This window comes from Oncorhynchus nerka, linkage group LG8, assembly GCF_034236695.1.
Source record: "Oncorhynchus nerka isolate Pitt River linkage group LG8, Oner_Uvic_2.0, whole genome shotgun sequence".
Taxonomy (NCBI): Eukaryota; Metazoa; Chordata; class Actinopteri; order Salmoniformes; family Salmonidae; genus Oncorhynchus; species Oncorhynchus nerka.
The window spans coordinates 52,533,228-52,551,424 of record NC_088403.1 but is presented as its reverse complement, the minus strand read 5'-3'; the positions used below and the strand labels follow the sequence as shown (position 1 = coordinate 52,551,424).

Sequence of the window (18,197 nt, the reverse complement as noted above, 5' to 3'; positions counted from 1 at the left end):
TCTCATAAGACAGCCGTCACACGTTTGTTTTAGAGAGTCAACTGTTGCCCATAGTCAACAGTCCGTGCTATCCAGGATCCTTGGGACGTCCCTACCCCATTGAAGTTAAAATGTAAAATGGTTATGTAAGGGTTAAGGTTCGGAAAGGATTATGGTTACGGTAAGGGTAGGGACGTCCCAAGGTTCCGGATAGCACTGACCCATAGTCAACTGTACATAGACGATGCCTTAGTTAGTAGTTTGGGTGAAATTGACAGGCTTCAGGTTAATGATGATTACTACCATGCATTATCCTAACCAGTTTATAAACTCAGCAAAAAAAGAAACGTCCTCTCACTGTCAACTTCATTTATTTTCAGCAAACTTAACATGTGTAAATATTTGTATGAACATAACAAGATTCAACAACTGAGACATAAACTGAACAAGTTACACAGACATGTGACAAGCAGAAATGGAATAACGTGTCCCTGAACAAAGGGGGGGGGGTCAAAATCAGAAGTAACCGTCAGTATCTGTTGTGGCCACCAGCTGCATTAAGTACTGCAGTGTATCTCCTCCTCATGGACTGCAACAGATTTGCTAGTTCTTGCTGTGAGATGTTACCCCACTCTTCCACCAAGGCACCTGCAAGTTCCCAGGTATTTCCTGGGGGAATGGCCCTAGGCCTCACCCTCTGATCCAACAGGTCCCAGACGTGCTCAATGGGATTGAGATCCAGGCTCTTTGCTGGTCATGGCAGAACACTGACATTCCTGTCTTGCAAGAAATCACACAGAACGAGGAGTATGGCTGGTGGCATTGTCATGCTGGAGGGTCATGTCAGGATGAGCCTGCAGGAAGGATGATGTATTCCCTGTAATGAATAGCATTGAGATTGCCTGCAATGACAAGCTCAGTCCGATAATGCTGTGACACACCGCCCCAGACCATGACGGACTTTTCGCCTCCAAATTGATCCCGCTCCAGAGTGCAGGCCTCGGTGTAATGCTCATTCCTTCGACGATAAATGCAAATCCAACCATCACCCCTGGTGAGACAAAACTGCAACTCGTCAGTGAAGAGCACTTTTTGCCAGTCTGGTCTGGTCCAGCGATGGTGGGTTTGTGCCCATAGGCGACGTTGTTGCCGGTGATGTCTGGTGCCTTACAACAGGCCTACAAGCCCTCAGTCCAGCCTCTCTCAGCCTATTGCGGACAGTCTGAGCACTGATGGAGGGATTGTGCGTTCCTGGTGTAACTCGGGCAGTTGTTGTTGCCATCCTGTACCTGTCCTGCAGGTGTGATGTTCAGATGTACGGATCCTGTGCAGGTGTTGTTACACGTGTTCTGCCACTGCGAGGACAATCAGCTGTCCGTCCTGTCTCCCTGTAGCGCTGTCTTAGGCGTCTCACAGTACGGACATTGCAATTTATTACCCTGGCGACATCTGCAGTCCTCATGCCTCCTTGCAGAATGCCTAAGGCACGTTCACGCGGATAAGATGGGACCCTGGGCATATTTATTTTGGTGTTTTTCAGAGTCAGTTGAAAGGCCTCTTTAGTGTCCTACGTTTTCATAACTGTGACCTTAATTGCCTACCATCTGTAAGCTGTTCGTGTCTTAACGATTGTTCCACAGGTTCATGTTCATTAATTGTTTATGGTTCAATGAACAAGCATGGGAAACAGTGTTTAAACCCTTTACAATGAAGATCTGTGAAGTTATTTGGATTTTTACGAATTATCTTTGAAAGACAGGGTCCTGAAAAAGGGACGTTTCTTTTTTTTGCTGAGTTTATTACAGGGCAGCACAAACTACACAATAACAGAAGCATAGTTGTTGCAGTCATTGACTGGATAATATATCAGTAAATACAACCAGGATGCAAGGCTGCAATAAAAACATTGACTTGGATCACATCCTTAACCCAACCTTAGAGTGATTTAAAACACAGTGCCCATGTGCTCTCTGCCAGTGTGTCACAACTGAGGCTGATTAAATGAAAGGCTACACATGCACCCGATACAATTGCAATCGGTTTATATAAAATCGACAACTATCATCAGAAATCAAACGACATCAATCAGACAGTGGGGCGCCACCTGATACACTAGTTGGTCAGAAGGTTCAAATCAACATTTCATATCGTGGTGTAGATGTGCTGTAGATCAATTTTTTTTCAAGAAACGTTCTTCCCTACTATGGGTCATATTAGCGGGCTATCCTGGGGTAAAAACACTTAAAATCATTATGTACCTTTGACGAAGGGAAAGGACATCAGAAGATCTTCTAGTTTCAGTTACAACACAATAAAAATGATCATTAGCGCCTACTCGGAAATTATGATACGAAACGTTGATTTGAACCTTCTGACCAACTAGTGGGTCAGGCGGCACCCATCTGTCTGATTCATATCGTGTGATTTCTGATGATTGTTCTCGATTATATCGACTGATTGGTTCTGTTTGGGGCGGCAGGTAGCCTACTGGTTAGAGCGTTGGACTAGTAAACGAAAGGTTGCAAGATCGAATCCCTGAGATGACAAATCTGTCGTTCTGCCCCTGAACAAGGCAGTTAACCCACGGTTCCTAGGCAGTCATTGAAAATAAGAATTTGTTCATAACTGACTTGCCTAGTTAAATAAAGGTTAAAAAAAAACACGTGTGCCAGTCCTCCTGGGTAGTTGGGCTGTAGTGGCTCCCTTGGCCAAAGGTGGAGTCATTTCCCAGGCTTCAGTTTATGCCTCACCAATTGGTTCTGCCACACTATCTATATACAATCATCCTAACAGTTCAATTTAGCTTTAGTTTAAATTCAAATATTGCCTTTAAAACATAACTATTGTGGAAATTAAAAACAAGACCTAACACAGTGCAACAGTCTAGAAGAGTGAAGTTGTTGCCGTTTTACACAAGTGTGAGTTCTATCAAGATCTTCGCCCGTGTAGACCCACACTCTGCCATAAAGCATTTAGTCTAATCATTGTGGGTGATCTCATCTATACCTTCAAAACAGTTATTATCGTGCAACTCAACACGTGCCGTCACGAAACGCAAAGCAGATTTGCTCCCCAGAAACGGATCAATCTCATGCTCCATGTATGTAAATAGCTGCATTACATTTACATTACATTTGTCTATAACTGAACGTTTCTGTCCGAATAAGGCTTTGTTTAATGTAAGGATGAAATATTTTTCCTGCTGAGTGGGAATGTGTAGGAATACAGATGGTAAAGGTGTGCCTATAGCTTCTGGCCCACACACAAGCAAACCCATGGAAACATATGGCATAAATTACATGCAAAGTCCGTACACTCACAAACATTCATTAGTGAAAATAAACTGTGCGCACATGCTATATTCACATGTGCATGGCCAAATAGCCAAATCTCGTTCAACTACTTCAAACTATTTACATTAAGCATCACCGAAATTATATACTATCCAAAATATTGTAGCCTAACAACCAAAACATTGTCTCAGGGATATAAATCTAACCTAAAAACACATTGAATTGTCCCAATAAGACTCCCTTGATTTCTGCTCTTTCTTGAGGGGAGGCTTTTACTCTAGTACTTGTTTATATACTAATGTGTGTATGTTTTCATATGGCCTCCAAGACCATTAAACTCCACATGCAGACAGAAGTGAATGCAGCCAAGTAGGTCATCCAAATGGGATGTGAAGCTGAATTAGAAAAATGTTTAGAATAAATCCAAGTGCGATACAAGGGATTAATGTTAAGACTCACCGCTTGTGCAGTGAGGTCATTCATTACAAACAAAACAATAATGCTAACATGGCGATAATGTGTTAGCTTTTGTTTGATATGGAATCTATGCAGGGCATTAGCTTCCTACTATGGGAATCATGCTAGTGCTGTCTGGACATTGAGGGCTAACCAGAGAAGGCAATGCACTTGATTGCTTTGCTGAACCCCTTTCATATTCTGGGGTCCACGCAGATCTTGACATTAGCTAATTAGCTCTTTCTACGAGACAGAGCGAAAGCTACAGTAGCATTGCCTAAAAAGGCCCTTTGGCACAGAAGACAAAATGAGGGGAAGAATATCTAAGGCAGGATTCCTGAGACCACCCAAGATCCACATGAAGGTTGTCCACAGGACACTTTTAAAAGTTTACAGCACTTGGACGTACAGTATATTTTTAAGGAAATAATACATCTACGTGTCATTGAGTAAAACTAAAAGTGCTAGTGTCTCCCTTCCCTAAAAGGATGTCTACAGTATGTACCTGAGGTTTTGATAGTATCTGGGTTTAAACATCTTGGTTTCAAAATTCATAAGTGGTTTAGTGGTCTGACTTTGTATAACAATGTGGATAATCTCTGCAAACATACACAGGATAAGGCCTACCTCATTCTTTGGCACCGTGGCGAAAGGTTTGATGATGGCACCCAAAGGAACTTGGCACTGCTTGGCCAGGTCAGCCGTGCAGGGGAAAGAGTAAGTGGTGCAACGCATGAATCTTGGACTGGCGTTTCCTAAAGAGGATGAAGAAATGGAAACAAAGTAAAAAATACAAATGTAAATGGTTCAATTAAGTTGTACTCATTGGTTTGATTCAAGAAAATATATAGTTTAAACATGTTAGCATTTTGTGTTTACGCATAAAGCCTTCCACTAGTCCTAATATCGTTCAGTTCTTCCCAAAATATATTCATCAGGCTGTAAATAACTTACATTTTCACTTTTTACAAAGAAATGCAATATTCAGTGTTCTAATTCATACATTTAAGTACAGTATCAAATGTTACCACTTAATTCATAACAATCAGTATTTCCCTTGCAATTTTCAGGTAATGTTGCACTCAAAGAGAACCTTAACATTAATATATTTTAATTTTTTCCAGTGTGGTCAAACAATTTTTCTGAGACGGAAATGTTTTAAGTTTGACAAATCTGAAGTGGAGCAACTTAAAACGAGATCAAAGGGTAAAGTAAATACAAAGTTTTAAAAAATGGAATCTCATCTAAAAGATTTATGTTATATTACTGGCTTCTAGAGGTATTCGTTTGAGTTAGAGCAGGGGTATGTCTACTCAATATGAACCAAATAGAAACAAAGAGGCCAAAACAGTGAGGGAGCCACCTAAGAAACTAGTTTTCATTGCAAAACGTTTCCCCTGAGAAAACATTTTGCTACGGTGTGCACTAATGAAAAGACCCCAATCATGTTCCTTATGTTGCCATTAGAATATCTTTCAGAAGTGTATGTTTGATCTAAGGCTATTATCGGATTTGTTCAAAGCCATCCGTGTCACGTTCTACTAATCCATTCCTTGGGGAACCCCACAACGGCACATTTTTGTTCCATCCCAACACAAACAAACCTGAGTCAACTAGTCAAGTAATCACAAAGCCCTTGATTAGTTGAGTCAGGTGTGCTAGTGATGGACTGGACAAAAAGCTAAGATAAGTATGTTGGAAATAAGGTTAGTTCTGTTCAATGACACAGATAAGTTTGTGTTTACAGTACAGTGGTATTCCTGTGCCTTACCTTGGTCCTGTACAGTAAAGTCAGTAGTGACTAGCGGGGGAACCTGACCCCTGAGGTTTGTGGTGTACACCTGTCCTCCTCGTTTGGCTTGGTCGTCCTCAGTGACTTGTGTCTAAACCAGAGAGGTGCATTGTCAGTGAAAGAGTGTATACTGTGCGGAGCCATTTCCTTAAACAGTCAGGCTGTGGGTGAAAGCTTTAAATCGGTCAGTTTTTGCTAGATGTGTGTGGTAACGGAGATGTATTGGTATCGTACAAATTCACATTCTGCTGTTGCTTTGTTGTTTGCCTGAGAACATTCCAACCACAATCAGTCAAGCATTTTGTGGTTTTAACTACGAGACACAGGGTTGACTTTGTCATTTGTCGGTCATACATTTCATCCAAATAAGACACATACAATAGGTGATTTGGGGAGGTGGGGGTAACAAGAATGGGATGCTCACATGTCTATCCTGGGCCCATACTGGGTGTGCAGTCTTCTAAAGAGATGTCTTTATAGGTAATACTGGCTTGGAGGTAGCTGGGAAACATGTGACATGGCATGCAAAGACGTGAAGTCACACAAGGATTAAATATGAACTCACTGTGCTAGGGATGGAGTCAGGGTCCAGCTTTTTCTGAGGTGGCCCGGACATATGGGCTGCCCCACCTTGGAAGGGTCCCGCCATCCCGGGTCCCGCCATCCCGGGTCCCGCCATCCCGGGTCCCGCCATCTGCCCCCCAAACTGACCTGAAACACAGACCATGCCACAGTGTAAAGGCTCTGGTGACCTACACCTGGTGCAATCCTAGTGGCAAGCACACACTAAGTGGTACAGTACTCCAAAAGCAATTTGTACACACTACTCACCACCTTCGATAAGATAAGTTTGACTACCACAGTGAGTTACCATATACTAGATTATTCCTGAAAACCATGTTTTATTCCAGGAATAGGCTTCATCTGGCTCCAGGAAACTGGCCCTATAAATCCATAAAGCTTTGCAGTGATCATCACTGAGCCACAGGTAACTGCGCTTTCTGTACCTTGTGGTTGCTGAGGGTATCCTGGTTGTCCGGCTGCTCCAGGCCCAGGCTGCTGGAAGCCCCCAGAGCCTGGAGGGGGTGGGCCTGGGAAGGGCCTACCCATGCCTCCCATGGGTGGGTGCCCTCCCATAGATGGGTGCCCTCCCATAGATGGGTGCCCTCCCATAGATGGGCCAGCTAGGGGCGACTGTGGGGGAGCCATCTGGGGTGAATGGGGGCCCAGGGTTGTTTGTCCCATGGTTGGGGGAGGGGCAGTCTGGAATGGCTGCTGGGCTGGGGGAGAGGTGGGGGGTGCCTGAGGGTTCTGCATGGGCCCTGGACCTGCAGGATAGGTAGGGGGAGTGTGAACAACTTTCACAACACACTGCATGAACGAAGCCTAACAATAACTTTTTTATTTCACCTTTATTTAACCAGGTAAGCCAGTTGAGAACAAGTTCTCATTAACTGTGAACTGGCTAAGATAAAGCAAAGCAGTGTGACAAAAACAACAGAGTTACAAACAAACCTACAGTCTATAACACAATAGAAAAATATATTTACAGTGTGTGCAAATGTAGAAGAGTAGGGAGGTAAGGCAGTAAATAAAACAGGCCATAGAGGCGAAACAATTACAATTTAGCATTAACACTGGAGTGATAGATGTGCAGACGATGATGTGCACATAGAGATACTGGGGTGCAAAAGAGCAAGAAGATAAATAACAATATGGGGATGAGGTAGTTGGGTGTGCCATTTACAGTTTGGCTAGTGAGGGAGATATAAGTCTCCAGCTTCAGTGATTTTTGCAATTCGTTCCATTCATTGGCAGCAGAGAACTGGAAGGAAAGGCGGACAAAGTGAGTGTTAGCTTTGGGGATGACCAGTAAAATATACCTGCTGGAGCGCATGCTACGGGTGGGTGTTGCTATGGTGACCAGAGAGCTGAGATTAGGTGGGGCTTTACCTAGCAAAGACTTAGAGGATCTGGAGCCAGTGGGTTTGGCGACGAATATGTAACGAGGGCCAGCCAACGAGAGCATACAGGTCGCAGTAATGGGTAGTATATGGGGCTTTGGTGACCAAACGGATGGCACTGTGATACTCTACTCACCAAACTGTATGTAGTCTGTTGGAGGCTATTTTGTAAATGACATCGCCAAAGTCAAGGATTGGTAGGATAGTCAGTTTTACGAGGGTATGTTTGGCAGCATGAGTGAAGGAGGCTTTGTTACGAAATAGGAAGCCGATTCTAGATTTAATTTTGGATTTGAGATGCTTAATGTGAGTCTGGATGGAGAGTTTACAGTCCAACCAGACACCTAGGTATCTGTAGTTGTCCACATATTCTAAGTCAGAACCGTCCAGAGTAGTGATGCTAGTCGGGCGGGCAGCAATCGGTTGAAGAGCATGCATTTAGTTTTACTAGCATTTAAAAGCAGTTGGAGGCCACGGAAGGAAAGTTGTTTGGCATTGAAGCTTGTTTGGAGGTTTGTCAACACAGTGTCCAGAGAAGATCCAGAAGTATACAGAATGGTGTCGTCTGCATAGAGGTGGATCAGAGAATCACCAGCAGCAAGAGCGACAGAGAAAATAGTCGGCCCGAGAATTGAACTTGACACACTGAACTCTATCTGAGAAGTAGTTGGTGAACCAGGCGACTCAGTCATTTGAGAAAACAAGGCTATTGAGTCTGCAAATAAAAATGCTGTGATTGACAGAGTCGAAAGCCTTGGCTTTTATCGATAGCGGTTATAATATCGTTTAGAACCTTGAGCATGGCTGAGGTGCATCCATGACCAGCTTGGAAACCAGATTGCATAGTGGAGAAGGTACGGTGGGATTCGAAATTGTCTGTGATCTGTTTGTTAACTTGGTTTTCGAAGATTTTAGAAAGGCAGGGCAGGATGGATATAGGTCTATAACAGTTTGGGTCTAGAGTGTTTCCCCTTTGAAGAGGGGGATGACCGCTGCAGCTTTCCAATCTTTGGGGATCTCAGACGATACGAAAGAGAGGTTGAACAAGCTAGTAATAGGGGTTGCAACAATTTCAGCTGATAATTTTAGAAAGAGACGATCCAGATTGTCTAGCCCAGCTGATTTGTAATGATCCAAATTTTGCATCTCTCAGAACATCAGCTGTCTGGGCTTGGGCAAGTTGCTAACATAGCTGCATGCAAGTTTACCAAAGTTGACAAAGCCATAAATATCTAGACTACCACTAGTAAGAAAAGCTTCTGTTCTACTGTTTGGACAACACAGCCGTTTGCTTTTTAAACTTGTTTGTAAGTTGCTTTGCATCTTGTTTACTTTCTGAAGTGGATGCCACCCCCCTAACCATTCCCAATACAACAATCTTGAGTTCTACAAACTGTGATTAATTACCATATCCGAGGTTCATGGAACCCATCTGATTGGTGAGCTGCTGTGCTGGGGCCTGGGGGGCTATGGTGTGGTAGGGGGAATTAGGGGGTTGTCCATACGGAGAGGCGGCAGCAGCAGCAGGAGGGGCAGGGTACCTGGAGGACAGTAAACAAAGAGCTAAATATTATCTGTTCCAACAGACGAAAAAAATATTCAGTCCATTTACCTAATAGTGGACTTGAAGAAAATGGAAGGAATGCACTAAGAGTATTGAGATGAAGCCATGGTTGCCTTTCAATTCTTGAACCTTTACCCAAAGTGTGCACTTGCTCCCTCCCACTCATTGGTTGAAAGCAATGGCATGGTGTTAACATGGGCTAGAGGGTGTTTCTATCATAGGTATTACACCATTCCATTTCCATTTAATACAATTCCATTAGGTGGATAGATCAAGTGCATACTTCAGGAAGAAGGGTAGAATTCCACCATTATAACATTAGTGTGGTAAATGGACTCTGCTCGGTGGAGTAAGCTCTGTTACCTTTGAGGGTGAGCTCCATTCTGCTGAATGTTTGAGCCATACTGGCTGGAGACCTCTGGGGGAGGCATGCCGGAGGGGGATGACACAGGCTTCATCAAACCTGGAAGGTAAAAAAATCCTCTTATGGTCAGACAATATATACACAAAGTATGCACCTGAGCAAAATGTCTCATCTAAATGATGTGCCAATAGAATTGCTGTCCACAAGGCATCCTCTTGCAGTCACACATTACATACACAGTACAGTATACACGGGCAAACCTTCTAAATGACGAGGCGATAGTATGGCCGAGCAACAAAAATACATATCCCTAGGCTTACATTTTGTCATTTCAATTGGAAGCTGGATTGCTTGAATCATGAACAAACAATTGCTCCTGGACTAATAAAGAATTGCACACATCCCAAATGACAAGATCAGACCGGTTGGATGAAAAGCTAAACAGAAGATTTTACAGGAGGAATGAGAGACCAAAGGAACGTGGCTTTACCTGTTGGTGGGGCTGGGAATGACTGAGGTTGTCCCCCATAATGTCCATAGAGGGGCTGGGCAGGCGAACTCCCAAACCCAGCTGGGTAGCCCCCCATCCCAGGCTGGGCCTGGGAGTATGGAGGCGTGGCAACATAACCCTGCTGACTCATCCTAAATGCTGTTACGGTCTTCTCATTCCAAAATGGCAGAGATCCAAGAACCTGCAAAGACAGAAGCAAGGAATTTTGTTTTCTGAGGATGCAGTTAATTTAAGGCAGGCTAGACTTGAAAGGCCAAGAAAATGTAGCTTGAATTTAAAAGTGAGATTAAAAAAGCTCTAATTCATAGAATTTCACCAACCACAGCATTTAGAAACTACTGACACTGCACATGGGAACATTTTTCCGAGACCGCACACTTGACAGGTTCGTGGTCTTCAGTAGTTTTTTTCCCCACACCTAACATCAGTATTTTTCCTACAGTACAAAGTAAATATGTGGTATTCTCCACTAGGCAACGCCAACAAGCAATATTTGACCTCAAGACAACAAGACCCAAGCGCATTGGACCGTTGGAGGTAAGGTCCCATCGTCATTGTCTAATCTACAAGTCACTATACTTATGTCAGTTTCCTGCAACAATGCTCCTAAAATAAGACTTCTTATTTTCTCAAGATGAATATATGTGATAACATTTGACAATGGTTGGTTCATGATGACATATTGGAGCAGAAATTGTAGGCTATTGATATCTTTAGCTGTTCAAATTATTCACGTGCAGTGTTGGTGAAATCATTCTTGAGCAATAGGCCTTTCAATAAGGCCAACGGTTATAAATAAATACATAGACCTAAATACACGTGTCACCTCCTGCAAAATAGTATGCTATATTGTTCTCCCTTGTAAGCTATTCTTTATATTTTAATCTCACAGTAAAGTTGACATTTTCTCCATTTTAGAACCAACTAAGCTTGACTTGATGAACTTCCACACTATAGCCTACAGAGTTGTCAAATCTCGCTCAATTAAGGCCACATAAACTGCTGTCTCACATTGACAACTCCGTTCTCGACTCGTAGACAATCAAATACAAAAGTGATTAAAAATACATGTAAAAAGTCCATAAATTAAGACAGAAATATCAAGAGACAGTCATAGCAACAAAAAAAATGTAAGACGAGTCCTTCAGCCACTACCCAGAATTGCCACGTCAAAGACCGTTATTTTCGACACAAATCTTAGCATCGCCAACCTAGGAAACGTTAGTCTACCATTTAGTTACAACCAGACTGACGCGGATATTTATCAACTGCAAGAAAATATAGCTGTTGTTTCCAGCACCCGAATCAATATCCATCTATCCAGCGCACAACATGCGTTGCTGATAGGCGCAGTGTACGTTATTTACAAATAGATACATTGTTGTTCATACACGGAAATGTCTACATGTGAAACTAAGTTTGCGTCACGGAGAAAACATTCGGTTAAACACATGCATTTCAATAGACCAATATATGATAAAATACCCTCTTACAAATCCCTTTAGGCTTTTCTGTACAATTATTTACCTGTATTCTGGCGAGTATCTGCCGAGTCTTCTACTCTGAATTCCTGATCGTGAAAAGCGGAGTGCCACGTCAAACTCCAACACAGCACCGGTCCCTATGCCATGTTTTCACTAGTTACCCCAGCCACAAAGTCAGAATCGCCGATATCGTAAAAATATATGAAAACAAATATCTGCTTAAATAAAAAAGCTAGGGTTCGGCATAAGACTAGCAGTGTGGTTAGGGTTAGGTTAATAATCACATTTAAAGAAAATACATTTTAGAAATAGGCGGGGTTTATGACTTTGTGGCTGTGTTAACTTAGAGACGACCCCCATGTATCGCGCTGTAGTTCTCAGTGGTGCGTGCGCATGCGCCAATTTGTGGGAAACCCTACAGGTCAGCATAGACCAATTGCGCCGATTGCTTAGCATTAAACTCTTCAAGGCCCAGTAAATTGTGCAGTTCTGATTTGACAGTTAGGCCTATAGCTATGGCATAACGTAGCCTAAATGTAAACCAGTAAACTATGAAGGAAGATGGGTAGACCCATTGCTTTCATGTTTCATTCACTATGCAGTAGTAGGTAGATATCCACTGTCACATGACCTTAAAAGGTGTATGTAATTGAGACCAAACCAGATAGATATGAATTAGTCTCAGCAGGCTAGATCTACAAAATTCCAGATTTTGTTAAGATTATTTATAATGTGAAACCATCGTTTACACAGTCAATCAGCAATTGATTTCAATTGTTTAATCTCTGCATAATTGTTGGCTATATGCGACTGTAGTGTGTTCATTCTCTTTCTAGTATTCGTTTAGGCCTGCGTATGCTCAAGACAAATTCCCTACCAGTGAATTAAGTTTATATTATGTATCGCCAAGGGTTAGTCCATTCTGTTCAATTCTATAGGTGTGGCCAAACGGAAAAGAGTACACTCAATATCCTTGGCACCTCACATGCCCATACTCGACTAAATTGACCGCGGGCCACTTACAGAGAACGTCATCAGAGAGGCTATTCAAATGCACAATGCAATTAATCAATAAATGTATAGGGATAAACAATACCAATTAAATAACTTTCAACCAATATTCTACTTAGACCAACAAACCAACTTGACTAGAAAACCAGGCAGCATAATCGCTACATTGAGATATCAGAGCTCATTATTATTGTAACGACACTGTATGAAAAGTTCAAACCCGACTCAGTTGTGGCCCCATACAAATGCTGCTACAAGACTTTCCCTAGAGCGCACCACTTGATTCGCGCGCGGGCGGGTCCATATGCAATGACGTTTCAGAGCGGGCTGGACTCTGCATAATTTGCAGATGATGGGAATTATACTGCACTGTGCTGCTCTTGGTTTCATAGAGCCCTGTTGGTCCAACTCCGGACAATTTGATGATAGCGGTTTTGGTGGGAGCCTGTTGCGTGTGGCATGGGCACTGGGGATTATATCTGTGTTACGGTGCACGGAGGCGCGCCCTGGGGCTTCAGTCTCCGGGAGGGAGAGGGGGATGCCTACCGACGTTTGCAGGTTTATCAGGTAGAAACATCATTCGTTTGAAGTATGTTGTTTGTTAATTGTTTATGCTTTTGGAGTTGCCGAGTTTTAACAGACTAAGGGAGCCTTCATCAACTTTATGCTGTGTCGCACTGCGGGTTTGTTTCGTCTCGCTTTTATTTGTGGAATTGTTGTATTGAATCATGAAAAAAGTTCATTTACATGTCATATACAGTGTGGCTTTAGGAACGTGGTTATGTCAAACAGTGTTTGAAACTCCATTTTCAAAAGAGGATGTCATCTATGTTACAGTACCATTCTGATTTGGCTGGTATGCTAGTGCATCCAGACGAACAGTAGTTTATAATTGTTACCAGCTGGAATAATGGTGCCTTTCACAATGGCATAACAGTCTTGGTGAGAATTTGTGGCCAACTAGTTATATTCTCCTCATGTTTAGAGGAACAGTGGCGATTTGGAAATTAATTCACTAGCTGCGCTGGAAATGTATAGCCTATTTGATGGGAAGATGATGAGGCAGATATATGAATGATTTTGCTCTTTAGGGTTAAGGTTCTATATATTCTATGGTTAACCCTTTATTTGGGAAAATGCTATCAGCTTGTTTGTTTGGAACAGGCAGAATTCCCCATTTTCTGGCGTCTCGGAGATGTTTTGTGCGTAGGATTCTTGGAGACCCTTATATGGTCAGAGCTCGAGGGCTGCAGCGATCCTTTATCACAAGTGAAGATTTCAGCAAGAATCTAAACACGCGCTCGAGCTGTGGAAAGGAGAGAGACCGTTGCTATGCGCTGCGAGCGTACCTCCAGAGGTCACGGAGTGGTACCAATTTAAACAACAACAAGAGAAAGAAGGAAAGCTGTTGAACGGGACATATTATTTAGATTAAAAATAAAATAAATCGATTCAGATTTATCTTGTTTAATTGAAGATTGTTGATTAATTTAGTATTGTAGGCATAATCTGTATTACTGGCAACACAATATTAGGCATTACTGGCTACACATTACTGCTTTTAAGCAATTGCCTTCACTTGCACTAAAAATTCACTTAGGTGGAAGTGATATATGGGCATCCCAATAAAAAAATCCTGAGCCAATACATATTTGAATACTTCATGAAATACTAAATACTTGGGGTTCCTGAACTTTGTGGAAGTACTTCCACCTAAGTAAAATTTTAAGTGGGCCCACAACACTGACCCAAACCTCACTTGTAGCCATTTGCTGTGTTTTAGGACGATTTTAGTCATTACAGTGCCTTCAGAATATATTCACACCATTTTACTTTTTTCACATTTTCTTGTGTTACAAATTGGGATTAAAATTGTTTTAATTGTTTTTTTCCAATGATCTATACAACAAATACTCAAATGTCAAAGTGGAAGATGAATGAAAAAAAGATTATCTTCATTAGATAAGTATTCAACCTCTTGATTCAATACATGTTAGAGTCACCTTTGGCAGCGATTACACCTGTGAGACTTTTTGGGTAAATCTCTAAGAGCTTTGCACATCTGGATTGCACAATATTTGCACATTAATCTTTTTTTAAACTCATCAAGCTCTGTCAGGTTGGTTGTTGATCATTGTTAGACAGCCATTTTCAAGGCTTGCCATAGATTTAAATCGATTTAAGGAGAAATTGTAACTCGGTCACTCAGAAACATTCAGTGTCATCATCTTGGTAAGATATTTGGCCTTTTGTTTTAGGTTATTATCCTGCTGAAAGGAACATTTGTCTCCCAGTGTCTGTTGGAAAGCAGACTGAACCAGGTTTTCCTCTAGGATTTTGCCAGTGCTTAGCTCTACTCCTTTTCTTTTAATAAAAAAAAAACTCCCTAGTCCTTGTCAATGACAAGCATACCCATAACATGATGCAGCCACCCCCATGCTTGAAAATATAAAGAATGGTACTCAGTGATGTGTTGGATTTGCCTCAAACATAATGCATTGTATTCAGAAAAAAAATTCTTAGCCACATTTTTTGCAGTATTACTTTAGTGCCGTATTACAAAAAGAATGCGTGTTTTGGAATATTTTTTATTCTGTACAGACTTCCTTCTTTTCACTCTGTCATTTAGGTTAGTATTGTGGAGTGTTGTTGAACCATTCTGTTTTCTCCTATCACAGCCATTCAACTGTGTAACTGGAACTCCAGGAAACGATGGACCAAATATTGAAGAATTTAAGGTCATTTTTTGACAGACGTTGAAACTCAGTGCTTTGCAACTTGCTTTGTAATCAATCCTAAATGGTGGTTTCCCAGTCACAGATTAAGCCTAGTCCTGGTCTAAAAAGCATGCTTAAATGGAGAATCTTCATTGAAAGTGCTTTTTAGTCCAGGACTAGGCCTAATCTGTGTCTGGGAAACCGGCCCTGAGGCTGTTAGCAAAGTAATTCATCATGAGTGCATGGTAAGTTACTCCTCATGAGAGCATAGTTTACTGAAGCACCTCCACTCTTATCTACAGCATAGTGTAGACTACACAGCATTTCATAGATGGTATAATTCATTTTTACTGCAGTGGGCTAAATCAGGGTCACACAGTGTTTCTTGGTAGTCTTAAATCTACTTTGAAACAAAAGTACACTCCTCACACACATGGTAATGGGCTTAAAAAAAGACACCTGTATCATGTCAGATATAGAGTTGAAATGTATTCAATTTTGAGTTTGCATCCCAATATTACACTTTTTATACATCACAGAAGACTTAAATATAACAAAACCGTTTGACATAGAAACACCAGGTTTTTGGGAGGTTTTTTAAATTAATATCGGTGAATTATGAAATTATGGAAATATAAATAATATTCCACCCATGAGGTCACTAGGTCATTTGACTGCAGGAAAAGTCTACATAGAATCCCATAATTACATTTTAAAAGAACTGTCCACTGCCTGTATTAATAATGCCCCCTTTGAGCGCCAATATGATCTCTTCCACCTCTACTACATTTTTATTTGCTTTGCCAATACCTTTTAATTCACATGATACCATGTGAAAATCATAACCTCAAGCCTGACTGAAATAGCCCAAACTGCTCCACTAGAATGGTGACCCTTGAACGGCCGGACCTACCTATTGGGGCGTGCTCTCTCTGCTGTCTCTTGTAGTCCACGATCAGCTCGTTTTGTAGACGTTTGGAGAGAGGGTATTTTCCTGGTACCACACCGCCAAGGCACTCACCTCCTCCTGTTGGCTGACTTGTCGTTGTTGGTAATCAGGGTAATCACTGTTGTGTCATCAGCAAACTTGATGATTGTCTAAATAGCACTAAACAGTATTGCAGTGTTTACAGTGTTGGGGAGTAGTGAACTGCATGTACAGTAGTTAAACTAGTAATACAACTATATTTTTTAGTAGCTTGGTGGTAGTTGAACCAAATTCCAGTCTTGGTAGTGTTTTCAGTTGTTAATTATGTTTTTGCCATGTAGCGGTTTAGCTAACTATTGTACTACACACCATTTGTTTTTGAAAAAATAAGTAGACAAGAATTTCCTTTCTTTTCCAGCATCAGACCTGCCTAATTCTCACTTGAAACTTAGGTTTTTGTGTTTATTAAACTACACATTCTGTTAACATCCGACTCCATAGTGATCTGTTCTTGCAGTCATGTTTCTTAACTTAGCACTTTGTTTTTGTAAGATTGTACCATCTATAACCTAAAAGGGTCCTTCGGCTGTCCCCATTGGAGAACTCTGAAGAACCCTTTTGGGTCCAGGTAGAACTCTTTTGGGTTCCAAGAGTAGAAGAGGTAGAACCCTTTTGGGTTTCTTTTGGGTCCATGTAGAACCCTTTTTTCGAAGAGTGTAGTCTGACATTTTAGATATGATAATTTTCCACTAATTAGTTTGAATGTAGTTAACTACCTTCAGAGTAATTTTTGCAAAGTAAACTATATTTCCTGTTCCAGTATGAAGTAATTGGTAGCTTGGTAAACTGCACTGAACAAAAATATAAATGCAACAATTTCAAAGACTTTACAGAGTTACAGTTCATATAAGGAAATCAGTCAATTGAAATCAATTATAGGCCCTAATCTATGGATTTCACATGACTGGGAATACAGATATCTGTTGGTCACAGATAACCCCCCCCAAAAAAAGCCAGTATCTGGTGTGACTATGATTTGCCTCATGCAGCGCAATACATCTCCTTCACATAGAGTTGATCAGGCTGTTGATTGTGGCCTGTGGAATGTTGTCCCACTCCTCTTCAGTGGCTGTGCGAAATTGCTGGATATTGGCGTGAGCTGGAACATGCTGTCATGCACATCGATCCAGAGCATACCAAACATGCTCAATCAGTGACCTGTTTGTTGAGTATGCAGGCCATGGCAGAACTGGGCCGTGCATTATCATGCTGAAACATGAGGTGATGATGGCAGATGAATGGCATGACAATGGGCCCCAGGATCTCGTCACAGTAACTCTGTGCATTCAAATTCCCATTGATAAAATCCAATTGTGTTCGCTGTCCGTAATTTATGCCTGACCATAGCACAACCCCACCATGGGGCACTCTGTTCACAACTGCAGTCAGGTCAAGACCCTGGTGAAGATGACGAGCACACAGGTGAGCTTCCCTGAGAGGGTTTCTGACAGTTTGTGCAAACATTATTTGGTTGTGCAAACCACAGTTTCATCAGCTGTCTGGGTGGTTGGTCTCAGACGATCCTGTAGGTGAAGAAGCCGGATGTGGAGGTCCTGGGCTGGCGTGGTTACATGTGGTCTGCAATTGTGAGGCCGGTTGGACTTACTGCCAAATTCTCTAAAATGACGTTGCAGGCGGCTTATGGTAGAAAAAAATACATTACATTCTCTGGCAACAGCTGTAGTGGACAATCTTGCAGTCAGCATGCCAATTGCACACTCCCTCAACTTGAGACATCTGTGGCATTGTGTTGTGGGACAAAAGTACACATTTTAGAGTGGCCTTTTATTGTCCCCAGCACAAAGTGCACCTGTGTAATGATCATGCTGTTTAATCAGCTTCTTGAAATGTCACACCAGTCAGGTGAATGGATTATCTTGGCAAAGGAGAAATGCTCACTAACAGGGATGTAAACAAATTTGTGCACAACATTTGAGAGAAATAAGCTTTTGTGCGCATGGAACATTTCATTTCAGCTCATGAAACCAACACTTTATATGTTGCGTTCATATTTTTGTTCAGTTTATATTTTCAGTGTAGCTTGCCTGACAGGATGCTCTCAATTGTGCATCTG

The 18,197-nt window shown here is 41.8% G+C and overlaps 2 protein-coding genes across 3 annotated transcripts in view; one reads left to right on the top strand and one right to left on the bottom strand.

Moving 5' to 3' along the window:
• Positions 1-11,631, bottom strand: part of LOC115133554 (protein transport protein Sec24D-like) — a 33,078-nt gene extending 21,447 nt beyond the window's left edge. Inside the window, exons 1-8 of the mRNA XM_029666919.2 lie at positions 11,451-11,631; positions 9,903-10,104; positions 9,412-9,511; positions 8,892-9,025; positions 6,528-6,848; positions 6,086-6,231; positions 5,500-5,611; positions 4,356-4,483 (exon numbers count right to left, since the gene is read on the bottom strand). Of these exons, the coding sequence (XP_029522779.1) occupies positions 4,356-4,483; positions 5,500-5,611; positions 6,086-6,231; positions 6,528-6,848; positions 8,892-9,025; positions 9,412-9,511; positions 9,903-10,053 (1,092 nt within the window). The 5' untranslated portion in view covers positions 10,054-10,104; positions 11,451-11,631. The remainder of the gene's footprint in view (positions 1-4,355; positions 4,484-5,499; positions 5,612-6,085; positions 6,232-6,527; positions 6,849-8,891; positions 9,026-9,411; positions 9,512-9,902; positions 10,105-11,450) is intronic.
• Positions 11,632-12,804: 1,173 nt separating this feature from the next.
• LOC115133553 (synaptopodin-2-like) overlaps positions 12,805-18,197 on the top strand; it is a 38,564-nt gene continuing 33,171 nt past the window's right edge. For both annotated transcript variants that reach the window (XM_029666918.2, XM_029666914.2), the window contains exon 1: positions 12,805-12,985. In XM_029666918.2, the coding sequence (XP_029522778.2) occupies positions 12,878-12,985 (108 nt within the window). In that variant the 5' untranslated portion in view covers positions 12,805-12,877. The remainder of the gene's footprint in view (positions 12,986-18,197) is intronic.